Raw genomic sequence first — 13,418 nt, 5'->3', positions numbered from 1 at the left:
AGGGGTCTCTCCTTCATTCCTGCTTTCAATTTCTGGAGACTCAATTTGCTCAGCCAATGGTAAAGAGACTTCAGTCAAGCTTCTACAACATTCAGATTCTGTTACGGAGCCACTTGCTAGTAAGTCTATTTTACCATTTATCTGCGGACTAGCAATAACAGATGGTTGGCTACAGAAGGATACTAGCTTCTCCTTAAATTCCTCTTTGGAGTCAAGTTTACCATCTTCTTTTTCTGCCTGTAAATTCCATTTCTGGTTGATTTCAGCCAAAGTTTTCTTTTTCTGTTTTTTTCCAGATTTTGTGGATGCCTTCTTGGCCCTCTCAGAAACATCCACTGGAGGGCTTGTAGAGACAAATTCGTACATGGAGGCCTGCTGAGCATTTTCATCGTTTATCACAGGAGGATGAGTTTGCACTGAAACTTTACTCACAACATACCTCACCTTCTTACTTCGAGGACTAAACCACATTTTTATTGAATTCTTCTTATATTCTGCATCACTAAATAAACTTTTCCTAGATGTTTCTTCTTTCAAATCTGATAGGAAAAATGAAAAGAAATCTGTTACGTGACAATCTCTCCCATCTTGAGCTCCCAAAGAATTTTGCTGATAGCTCTCCTAAGCTGTATCACCTTTTATTTGCGTGCTTCTTCCCTCCCTCCTAGATTCTGAACTCCTTGAAAGCAGATATCCTCGTTCAACAAATATTTACAGAATCCTACTTTACTTCAGACAATGTTCTAGTGGCGGGAGACACAGCAGGGAACGAAACACGGGAAAGACAAAATATACAAATAAATAAGTAGAACATACAGTCTGCTGTATAGTAGTGATAAGGGCCATGGAGAAAAGCTATACTAAATAAATAAACAGACTGAGAGGCAGGTATGAGACTTAATAAGCAATAGTCAAAAAAAAATTAAGACTTATTAACTGATGCTTAATTTAAAAAAAAGACTTTTGAAAATCAATCAATATAATTCACTGTATCAACAAACTAAAAGAAAACCATGTGACTTTTCTCAACAGATATAGAAAAAAGCAAAATCCAACATCCATTCATTATTTTTAAAAAGGTTCAGCATTAGGGATAAACGGAAACTTCTTTGACCTGATAAAGGACATCTACAAAACTACACACCGCTAGTACCATCCTTAATGAAGAAAGACTGGAACTACTGTTTTGTTCCTTTTGTCTTGTTCCTGTCATCAAGAACAAGGTGAAGATGTCTGCTCTCACCATCCCTATTCAACGTCATACTGAAAGTCCTGGATAGCACACCAAGGTAAGAAAAAGATAATAAAAGGCACACAGATTGTAAAGGAAGATATAAAACTGTATCTATTCACAGCTGACTTGATTGGCTACATAGAATACCCCAGAGAATCTTTTAAAAAAAATTAATAAAACAGGTGACTGTAACAAGGTCATAGAATACAAGGTCAATGTACCAAGTTCAACTGCAACTGTATTTCTGTATACTAACAATGAACATGTAAACTGAAATTTTTTAAAAATCTGGTACTGTTTATAATAGTACCAAAAAAATACTTAAGTACAAGTCTAACAAAATATGTACAAGCTCTGCTTGCTGAAAATTAACAATATTTATGAAAGAAATCCTATACAACTGGAAAGACATACCGTGTTCATGAACTGGAATACTCATTATTGTTAAGATGTCAATTCTCCCAGACAGATTTATAGACTGTAACATAATCCCAAGAAAATTCCAGTATGTTTTTAAAAAAAATAATAGACAAGGTAATCCTAAAATTTACATGGAAGAGCAAAGTAACTATAATGCGGAAAAGCAAAAGACCTGGATGGCCAACAACACTGAAGAACAACAAAGGTGAAAGGCCTACATGCTACCTGATTCCAACTTACTTCAGACAAAATGAATCTCCGGAATGAAAGATAATAGTCGCAATTCTTCAGGTACCATCTAACATAACCTCGAGCTATATAAACAAAAAACTAACGAGAATTAATGAGCTATAACTATATACTCAAACATGCTCTTGAGCAAAAGAAGCCAGATATAAAAGAGTACATAAAACGGCTGTAACTAATCTGACGTGTTAAGTCAGAACAGTGATCATCCCTATGGGGAAAGGAGTCAGTGACTGGAAACAGGCAATGGGAGGGGCTTCTAGAGTACTGTTTATTCTTCTGGGTAAGTTCAGTTTGTGAAAATTCATCAAGTTATACACTTACGATGTATGTATTATATACTATATAAGAAAGTTTTTTTAAAAAAATACGTATTTATAATCAGGAATTAAAACACAAAGATTCGTTAGAACTTTAAAAAAGAAAATAATCAATGTCTCTAAGTAGACAAGGTGTGACCTTTTGTGAGTGAGCACTCTTTTGGACAAACACCTTGCGGCTTCAGCTAAGGTCATGAAGAAAGGCCTCTCTGAGGAGCTCACTTTTAAGTTGAGACCTAAATGCCAAGAGGGAAGCAGCCACTTACGAATCTAGGAAAGTGTTTCCCAGGCAGAAGGCAGAGTAAGTGCCAAGGTCCTAAGATGGGAACCAGTTTAGCATATTCAATGGATAGCATGCCACTGTGGCTGGAACTTGGAGAAGGAGCAGAAAATGGAGGGAAATGAAGTCAGGTGGGTAAGCAGAAGCATTGTATAAAAAGCTCAGTCTCGGGGGTTTTGCTGGTACTACTCATTCCACTCCCTTCTGAGGTGGGAGGGATCAGGACTTTATCTGCAGTCTCTCCCTTAATGATCATATATATACATAATATACACGCAGTTATTTATGTATATGTTAGCAACTCCAAATGTGTAAGTGCAGCCCAGACCTCTCCCCTGGACTCCAGGCTCCACTATTCAACTGCCTACTTAACGACTCTACCTGCATGTCTACTCCTAGTAGGTATCTCACACCAAGCATGACCAAAACTTGCTCCTCCTACAATTTTCCCATCTCAGTAAATGGCACCTCCATCAGTCCAGCTGCCTTAGGACAAAACCCTTAAGAGTCAAACTTGCCTCTGTTCTCTCTCTCTCACATCCCATATGCAAATTGCAAGTTCTACCAGTTCTACCTGAAAAATACATCCAAAATCTGACTACTTTTTGCACCTCCACTCCTACCACCACGGTACCATACTGTCTCACTAGATTACTGCCCCACCCTCCCTTGTCCTCTCCCTGACAATGTCTTTGCCTCCTCTGCTCTAAGTCGATTCTCAACACAGCAGTCAGTGGTCCTTTTATAACTGGTCAGATCCTGTCACTAAAACCCACCAAAGACTGTCAATCTGACTCTTAATAAAAGCCACAATTTTACTCTAAAAGGCCAGAAATAACTAGACCCTCCATTTCCTTCCTGATCTCACCTCCTGTTCTTTCCTTCCTCGCCATTCCAGCCACTGGGCCTCCCTGTTGTTCCTCAAACACAAGAGGTATGCTTCTGCCTCAAAGCCTTCACATTTGCTGACCCTTTGCTTAGAGACCTCTTCCCCAAATATCCGCATGGCTCACTCTCTCACCAACTACAGGTCATTGCTCAAATGTCACATTTTTTGTGAGATCATCCCTGACACTCTATTTAAATTTACAAATTCTCACCTCCTACTTATTTTACATCTCTTTTTGTGTCTTGTCTGTCTCAACCTATCAGAATATAAGCTCTAGGAAGGCAGAAGTTTGTACCTCTACCCTGCCATTCCCCAGTGTCTACTCAATGTCTAACACATAGTAGATGTTCAATTAATACCTCCTGCTAAATAAATGAAATTAATGGGATCATATAATCCAGCTAAGGCAAGCTGGATCTCATTCAGACTCAATTCAGGGAGAATAATGTTTTATGCTTTAGAATGATCACTCTAGCTGCTACTGAGAAGGAACTTTAGAAGAAAAGAATGGACACAGTGACCAATTACATAGCTATCATCCACTAGAAAGGTCACAGTGGCTCTGACAAGCACTGTAGCAGTAGAAATGGTAAAATACAAAACCTAAAAGGCTACTAATTAACTAAACAAATAGGCAGGGGAGAGATGATAAAATGCTTAAAGCCCAGTAGCAAGAGGGCGTATGATATATTTCAGTAACTAAAAGACAACCAGTACACTTGCCTTGCAGAGAGACCAAGGAATAAAGTGGTTTAAAGATGAAGACTATAAAGCAATAGTCAGACAGTGCAGATTCTTGCTGGCAATGTTAAAGACTTCGATACCTATGTTAAGAGCAATACAAAACCAATAACTTGCTTTATATGAATCAGGTGGCATGACTACACCTGTGTTTTTAAAAGATCCCTCTTGGCTTGAGTGCGGGAGAATAGGTCGGAAGAAGGCAAGAGTGGATGCAAGAATAATCATTGAGAGGCCGAAAGAGGAGTCCAAGTAGAAGATGACAGCCTGGGGAGTTGATAGTAGAAAAAGAAAGAAGTAGAATTATTTGAAAAATATTTAGGAGATAAGATTTACAGGATTTGGTGATGAAATGAATCAAGGAGAAGGTGACAAAAACAATTCATATTTTTTTCTGGCTTGCACCACTGAAGGCACCTAGAGAAAAAACACTGATGCTGGAAGAGACAGGCCGCCCGGGCTCCTAAACATCCCTACACACTCTTGAAGAAGGCAAGGCCCTGGCTGCTTTTTACCCAGGCCATTTCTCAGGGCTGTGTTTGCAGCAAGCCACCGTGAGGGATGCAGTAGTGTCTCCCCAGGGGAAAAAAAAGCACGCCTATTTCTGCTTATTATAAAAACAGTCAGTTCCCCAAAGCTCAGAGCTCCTTTCCTATATCGCAACCCCCTGTACGTGCAGGAAGCCATGACAGGTCCTTTGCCAAGTATCATCAAAGATGCAGCACTGCACTGAGGAACTTCAGGGGCAATGTGATAAAATATTTGCAAATTTTACACGCACATGCTCTTTCACAAAGCAACTTTACCTCCAGTAACCTATCTTACAAAATATTCGTACACGTGCCTGAAAACATAGATGTGTGTTAATTGCAGCCATATTTCTAATAGCCCAAATTAGGAAAAAAGTCAGTGTTCACTCACTGGAAATCAGTTAACTATTGTTCATCAATTGGAAATCAGTTAACTATGGAGCATTTATATTACAAAATCTTATGTAGCCATGATACATGTCAATTAACATGCAAACATCCTCAAGACACTTTAAGTGTAGCACAACCCTATTTACATTTTTAAAATTCTATTGTGTTTATGCCCAAATATTTTCATAAATTCATAAAAGAAAGACTAGGAAGGTTAAACAATGAAAACAGTACCTCTGAAAAAGATGTTGTGATTTTTGGTTGGGGATAAAGGGTGAAGGGGGGACTTTCACACTTTACACACTTTTATATTGCTTAATCAGTTGCTAAGAGAATGTTCTCTTATATTTCTTAGGTAAATTAAACAAATAGAAAATAAAACTTGCATGAAGTTATATACCTAATTGGTGATAGAGCTGGCATTTGAATTCATGTTTCCACTAAGTAAACATTCAAAAGTTTCACTAAGTACACACTATATGTGATATTGTGATTTACAAGAAATATATACTTGGTCTTTGTCCACTGTCCCAGGCACATAGTTCCTAAAACCCTTGCAATTTCCTGTATGAACCACAGGGGCATCTTTTGTTATATTTAGTTGTGTTCCCAGTTCCCAAAATAGCTCCAGTGAAAAAGGTGAAATGGGTGTCTTTTATTATTCATAACAAGCCCCATTTCAACGCACCTGAGTTTATGTTAATGAGGTGACTTTTGGAAAGTCCCTAATGATGGGGGCTTGCTGCCAAAGGAACCAACCCAGATTATAGGCCTAGAACTTTCAGTCCCACCCCCTGACCTCCAGGAAGAGAGGAGGGATTGAGGTTGAGACAATCACCAATGGCCAATGATTTAATCAATCATACCTATGGAAAGAAGTCTCCATTAAAAAAACCCCAAAACAGGGTTAGAGAGCTTCCAGGTTGATGAACGTGTGAAGCTGCTTGGAGAGCGGCACACCCAGAGGGGGCATGGAAGCCCCTTACCCCTTCAACATACCTAGCCCTATGCATCTCTTCTGTCTGGCCGTTCCTGAGGTATATCCTTTTATAATAAACCAGTAATCTGGTAAGTAAAATGTTTTCCTGAATTCTGTGAGTCACTCTCGCAAATTATTCAAACCTGAAGAGTTAACGGGAGCTCCCAATCTATAGCCAGTTGGTCAGAAGCACAGGCTGGGGGGGGGCGGTCTTGTGGGACTCTTAACCTGTAAGATCTGACACTATCTCCAGGTGGACAGTGTCAGAACTGAGTAAACTGTAGACCCCCAGCTGATGTCACAGAATGGCATGATGTGTGGAAAACCCACACATCTGGTGTCATAAGTGAAATAGTACTGTATGTAACACAGTAGTGTGAGTAGAGGAGACACAATGGAGAAGTGAGCCTTTTTCTACATACATATAGTATAATCTTTGTGTGTATTGTATTTTTTCAGACCTACTGATCTTGCCTGTTAACAGATGCTCCAGAGTCAGTGACGAACTGTACAGTTTTCCCTTTCTGATTCTGGCAGTGATCCCTCTTCAGGTTCTCTTGCTTTGTTTTTGTCTTTAAGCCCATTCACTTTTCTTTAAACAATATTCCCTTGAAATTCTCTTCTCTCGCCCCACACAGGCAGGTAAAACCCAGGTCAGCCCAGCACAGAGGTGTGCACATAAATCGTGCTCAGAAAACACTGATGAATTGATGAATAAATTATCTGATATCCTCTCTTAAATCTTGACAGGTATTGATACAAGGGAGGTTAGAATTCAATTTAAGGGCTAGAAGAAATCTGGAGGATCACCTGTCAAATTTTCTCATTTTAAATATGAGGCATTAAAGTTAAAAAGGAGAGGAAGGGAGTCTCCTAACTCCCAATCCAGTGCTCTTCTCTCCACACAAACTGGATTATCAAGAGGACATTTCAGGTATAAAAAAGAACACCAGAAAGGCAGGGAAACTAGAAAAAACACCATGACCACCACCACCTGACGGGATTGACAGTGACTAACAAATAATTTCATATTGCCTGATACTCATTCTCCAAATTAACACAGACTGAACCTCCTATAACCAACTAGGACAACTGAAATATGTTTTATTTGTCTTATTTTTTTAAAAAGAAGGAAAAAGGACATTATTTGAATCATGTTTTTCTCCTGAGAGGTCACTCCTCATTCAAGCTGAAGAGAACTCTGTAAAACAGTTTTCTTACATTATGGAATCAAGAGAAAAATTTTAATGAACCAAGTTCTAACACTAAGTTACTTTAAGAAGAAAACCAACAGCCACCGGTGCATCTTTTGCCTAAGGACTGGTAACAGCCACTGTGTAGGGAATAAGCGTGTCTGACATTACTACAGTGTTATATAAAATTGTCAAGTGTGCTCTTCCTACAAAGCTTTCATAGTTAAAAGAGACAACATAATTTTAATTTCATTTTTCTTATTGTGTCTGGGAATACATTTCAACATTTCTCATGTCTTAAAATATTAGCAAAAGAAAAGGAAGTTATGAAATATCATTTTTGAATTCCTTTTAGATATTCTTTATTCACACAGAACACTTTATCAGTTTAAAATTATTAATACACAAGAGGATCAATAAACTAAAAGCTCAGATCTTCTCTAAAGTTCAAAATCTCTTTTGCCTATTCTTTCACCTCATGTTTCTTAAGTACAAAAGTCCTATCCTTATAAATAGATCTGCCAAGTAAAAGACAGCACTTTAAACAGATAAGAAAAAATGAAACAGTGGATTTTGAAAAACAATTAGCATTTATCTCTGTAGAAGTTTCAGAGATATGATGATCCCTGCCAACCAAAAGAATTCAGTCAAACTCCACTCCACTCCAAAGAAGCTATCCCTTCCTCCTGGAAATGGAAAAGGAAGGCACTGCACTGAAAAGTCAGTACATGATAAACCCAGCTGGAAGGAGGAGTGGGTATCCGAATAAGAGCAGACCCTCTGACACCCTTCTACATCTGAACTGAACATCACCTGCTCAGAAAAGTGCTGTTAGGACAGGATCTTGGAAATAAAAACAATCAGAATGAGGATCCATTCACACAGGCTTTATGTCTAAATTCAACAAGGTCTTTTCTCTACAGTGACAAGTAGATTTCAAAACCAAGTCCTTTCCGACATAATCTCGAGACTACAGAAAAGGTCAAAATGAAATGTTATCAAGACTACTTTTTAAGAAAGACTCAGGATTACAAAGACTTAAAGGTTAATCCCCTGGTAGCCTGTAAAAACTCGTACTTGATTTTTTTAAATTTACTATTAAACATAGCTGATGACATTTTCAATTAAAAACAATGTCAAATTCTGAAGTCCTCAACATTTATAAAACTTCCAAAATGTAGAATTAGGCATTTTAAAGGAAAATTGAGGCTTGTAGGTAGTAACAACACAATCAACTAAAAAACCTAAATCTAAAAAGACAACAAAACTTCAAACTCAGGAGCACATATTTCCTAACTTATAAAGGAGTCAATGCAGAGAGCATATATTTATGTAGTTTACATTGTGCACAATAACCTCACTAGTCATCCAGTAATAAATTTACTTAAGAAGATTTTGATTATGCATCTTGTCCTAACTAAGCAAGAACCACTACAGCAAGCATGATTTTAAGTTCTGGATTTTACACAGTATGACTAAGTTAAGACTGTAAAAAGCAAAATCACCACCACTGCTGGAACATAAATCATACTACTAACAGCTACAACAGTTTTTACGGGTGAATGCTTCTAAGCATGATAAATTATCATACTCATTTCATGAAGAAAAGTATTGGTCCTTCCTCTACATAGTAAATTTCCTAGTGATGACATTTTAAAAAATATTTCTGAGTACACCACAAAATATCGAGGAACAGACACACACGTGTTGCCAAGGAGCTGCGTAGCCAAGTGTTTTTTCTTAAAATTTAGTAATAAACTAAAGAAAAGGGAGGCAATTAGAAAATGTGATTTAGCTATCATTAATCTACATCAAAGGATTATAATGATGTACACTGTGCCTTTCAAAGTATTCTCTATTATAGGTTTCACAACAGAAGTTGAGAAAACTCTTTGACAAACTAGCCCCTTATTAAAAATCAAAGGAAAGTACTTTGCTACCATCTGTGCAACATTAACGCCTTCACTAAAGAATAATTATTTTGTAAGTTAAGAAGTATTCAGTTCTATTTAAAACAAAACAACAGCGACACAGCTATTCAAATGCTCATCTTCATCTATTATAAAAAAGTCATAGCATATATGAAACACTATGTAATTTGCTACAGAAAGACCAGGATCTCTCCCAAACCAGAAAACAGAAGGGAAAGTTGGGATCCTATGAAAGCATAATCAAAGCATTTTTTTTAATGTCACCAACACCAACATATGCTTCACAAAACCTAACCAGCACCTGCAAGGTCTGATTTAATACGATAGGGGGCAAGAGAAAATAAAAACTTTTAAATTTAACGCCACTGGTAGAAAGCAGAATACATTTTAAAGAATAAGGTAAAATTATCCATAAATGGTTGTCAGAAAAATTAATGACAGACAACCTCTTCTCTTTAAAGTACACTGAACCAAGAAAAATTTCTTCAAGTATTTAGAAGTTCATTTGAGAAAGTATTACTGTAAATCAAGCTTCTTTATCTCTGGTATACTATATACAGTGTCCACGATTTAACAAGTTCTTCCTAATTACCCATCTTAAGTATAGTAATTATATATTTTATAGTAAATGAAAGTAACAAGGTTCATTTGGAAGATGAATTGTGAACTACAGGTTTAAAAAAATAAATACAGAAAATGTGGGAGATGTCCAACCACTCCGCTTAATTCATCATCTTCAGCACTTGACTATTTAACAGAACCATATGATTTTGGAGCTAGAACTCAGGAATCACTTAATCTAATACCTTTATTTTATAATGATATCATTTTCCAATTTCCTCATTATAAAGAGGATCAACCATTATTCGTCCCCAACTATTAGTTCCCTCTACGTATTCACCTAGTTTGCCTTATACTTTAGTTTTAGAAGTACTTGCCAGATAATAAACTAACATAAAGGTATATATACATGAAATATATTGAATAGATAAACTATAAGGAACCAAGGGATATACCGAAAGAAAACACCTCAAATGCCCTTCAAGGCTAAATTTGTTTTGGGGGACCTTAGGAGGAAAAGTTGATAACAATGCAACTTACAATAAGTAGAAAACGCTTTGTACCATGGAAATTACAGATCCAGAAAGAAAAGTACATGTTTATACTCTAGACTTATTTCATCTTCTCTAAATGTAGCAAAGGAGGATGTCACCATTATAAAATGGATTACTGAAACCAAAACCTAAGAGTTTGTTTTAAAATTGTTTTAATTAAGTCTAGTCTCTAGGATATGAATTAGTCTTAACACTGCCAATTTTTCTCCAACACAATTCAACATGTAAAACAAATGCCCACACTTCTAACAAAAGCACCTTGTTAAATGATAAAACAATAAGCAAGAAACTGACAGCATGACCACCCTGCTTAACCTAGGCCCTCAATTTCCTCACCTACAGAATAAAGATCCTAAAATTCTGATTATAGGTTAGGCAATCAGTGAAATTTCCATTCATCTTAAAATAAGTAAACCATTAAAGCCAGCACAGCTAAAGTCTGGTAATGACTAATGTAATTATTATTCATTATAATAAGGAAAATGAACACAAAATGGCCTTTGGAAAGTGAATCACCATAATTCTCTCCCCAAACTCCACCTCTCCTCTGAGATGAGAAAGACAGCATTCCAAAAGGCCTCAGGTCCCACACAAAAACTTGTTCTCAACTCAGCAATTTTCCTAAATATCTTTTTTAATGATGAAATCTTAAGGTATTTCATATTCCATGGTCCACAAAATATGAAAACCATACTGATAATTCAAACATCACTAACTACAGTAGAATTTCTTGAGGAGTCATCTAATTCTTTGCACCACATGGTACGCAGTACCCCGGCATGCGATAACTGACTACAATCAACCCACTGAAGGTTATTCTGCTCCCCCATTATCACCATTAAAAATGTCACATTACTTGTTTATGGGTTAAACTGTGTCCCTCACAAAATTCATATACTGAAGTCCTAATCCCATTACCTCAGAACATAACCTTATTTGGAAACAGGGTCATTGCAGATATAATTGGTAAAGATGAGGAAAGTGGGGCTCTATGCAATATGAATGGTGTCCCTACAAAAAAGGGAAATTTGACACAAACATGCATACATGCAGAACACCATGTGAACACGAAGACTGCCTTCTACAAGTCAAGGAGAGGCCTGGAACACACGCCTCCCTCACAGACCTCAAAGTAACCAAACTCACCTAGCCCTTGATTTAGAACTTCTCACCTTCAGAACTGTGAGACAATAAATGTCTGTTGATAAGCTACCCAGTCTGCGATACTTGCTTACAGCAGCCCTAGCAAAGCTGATATATTACTCTACAGCAACTGAAGAAGAATCAAACATCATGACAGCCACAGACAAAATACAGATAGCACCCAAATTTCAATGCATGGCCAACATTCCTAACAGACCACACATCTTAAAGAATCTGAGGCAAGCCACTTTTACATAGACATGAACATTTTTCATATTGTATACTTAACTCAAGAGACTTGCTAACTGCCCTCCGCCCCAAGCCCCAACAATGCTAAAAATGCATGGACTCTTTTTTTTTTTTTTTTTTTGCGGTATGTGGGCCTCTCACTGTGGCGGCCTCTCCCGTTGCGGAGCACAAGCTCCGGACGCGCAGGCTCAGCGGCCATGGCTCACGGGCCTAGCCGCTCCGCGGCATGTGAGATCTTCCGGGACCGGGGCACGAACCTGTGTCCCCTGCATCAGCAGGCGGACTCTCAACCACTGTGCCACCAGGGAAGCCCTAAAAATGCATGGACTCTTAATTAACAACTCCTGTTTTAATCAGTGGTAAGGGGGTGGAGGGAGGGGTAACAGATCATACACTAATCTGTTTTAAAAAGAAAATAAAACACTGTCAGCACTGACTTTGATAAAGAAGGAAAACAGTACAGATGAACTAATAAAACTTTTCCTCACTGTGCTCTTAAAGAGGTTTACTACATATTATTTTTAAGTAATTTTTAAAACATGTGCATATATGATTACATCTGAAAATCAGTAAAACTTTATCACCATAGCACATTTTGTCATGAAAGGATGGAGTCTAATACAAAAATCAGAAAACTAGACGAAGAAAACTTTTCTTAGGTAAACTGTGATTTAAATTCTTCTCAGAAATATGGACCTGGTCAATAAGACTCAAAGTAGTTGCCTTATTTCTTTATTTTGCCCAATCAACTTCACCTTTAGTAGCTGACAACACATCATGTTGGAAAACTAAGATCAAAAGTTTTCAAAACAGAAATTCAACCATTTTATATGATCTTTATCAATCATTCATGGCATCCTGCCAGTCAAGAAAAGGTTCTCGTAAACACAAGCTAAAATGATGTTATCTGGTCAATAAAAAGACAATTTCAGTCTGATTATGAAGATTCAAAAACACTTTACTTGCTTTCCACAGCTAATTAGTTCTCAGCGGAAAGCACAATGGGAAAATATATAGTTAATACACAGTGTAAGAACAATTTGAAAAACATTAACCTACATTTAAATAGAAAAGAAAATGGATATTAGATTTTTGCTCTTTCAAAAATGTGCAAAATTAATCTAACTAATTTGTAGAAACGTGATACCCAAAAGGTTGTATTCTATCTTGTGAAATAATAGTTAACTGAGTTTAAGGACAAAATCACTATTCCATATATATTATACAGAAATTATTATAACTGTAAAAAGCAGGTAGTATAGGTGGTGAAAAAGTCTCTGGACTGACAATCAGAAGAAACGGGCTCTATTTCTCCTGCTCCTGGTACTAACTGCATGTGTGACTTCAGGCAAGATCATTTATTAACCTCTCTGGACCCTGGTTTCTCATCTATAAAATAAGGGAGTCAGACCTAATTACCTCTAAGGTATCTGTCACCTCTCAAAATGATTCCTAACACTATAAATCTTAACATCTGAAATATGTCATTCATATTTTACATACTTTATGAAATCAATATGAATTTATCAGTTATTTAACTAAGAGAGACAGTGAAATTTCTCACCTGAAAAATCAGTGTCATGTAGCAAATTTCGAAGCTTACTACAAAGCTGGATCATGCTGTCCAATTGTCTATTTATCTTCACATCTTGTATCCAGGCTGGGGTGTAACACACTGGACATGCGGTTCCAATGCAGTCACTTACACAATTACTTAAAAAGGATCAAAAAATATATAGATATCAATACATTCAGCAG

At 37.1% G+C, this 13,418-nt stretch overlaps 1 protein-coding gene across 4 annotated transcripts in view; it reads right to left on the bottom strand.

Annotated features, from left to right (window-relative positions):
- Positions 1–13,418, bottom strand: part of BARD1 (BRCA1 associated RING domain 1) — a 71,208-nt gene that overhangs the window by 41,883 nt on the left and 15,907 nt on the right. The window contains exons 3-4 of one of the 4 annotated variants that reach the window (XM_007456411.1): positions 13,225–13,373; positions 22–539 (exon numbers count right to left, since the gene is read on the bottom strand). The exons of 2 other annotated variants lie outside the window; for them this stretch is intronic. In XM_007456411.1, the coding sequence (XP_007456473.1) occupies positions 22–539; positions 13,225–13,373 (667 nt within the window). The remainder of the gene's footprint in view (positions 1–21; positions 540–13,224; positions 13,374–13,418) is intronic. One more of the 4 variants, XM_007456414.1, reaches the window with a different exon arrangement.

This window comes from Lipotes vexillifer, unplaced genomic scaffold (genome assembly GCF_000442215.2).
Source record: "Lipotes vexillifer unplaced genomic scaffold, Lipotes_vexillifer_v1.1 scaffold1179, whole genome shotgun sequence".
Classification (NCBI taxonomy): domain Eukaryota; kingdom Metazoa; phylum Chordata; class Mammalia; order Artiodactyla; family Lipotidae; genus Lipotes; species Lipotes vexillifer.
The sequence above is the reverse complement of the archived record's forward strand: the minus strand, read 5'-3'. Positions and strand labels throughout refer to the sequence as shown.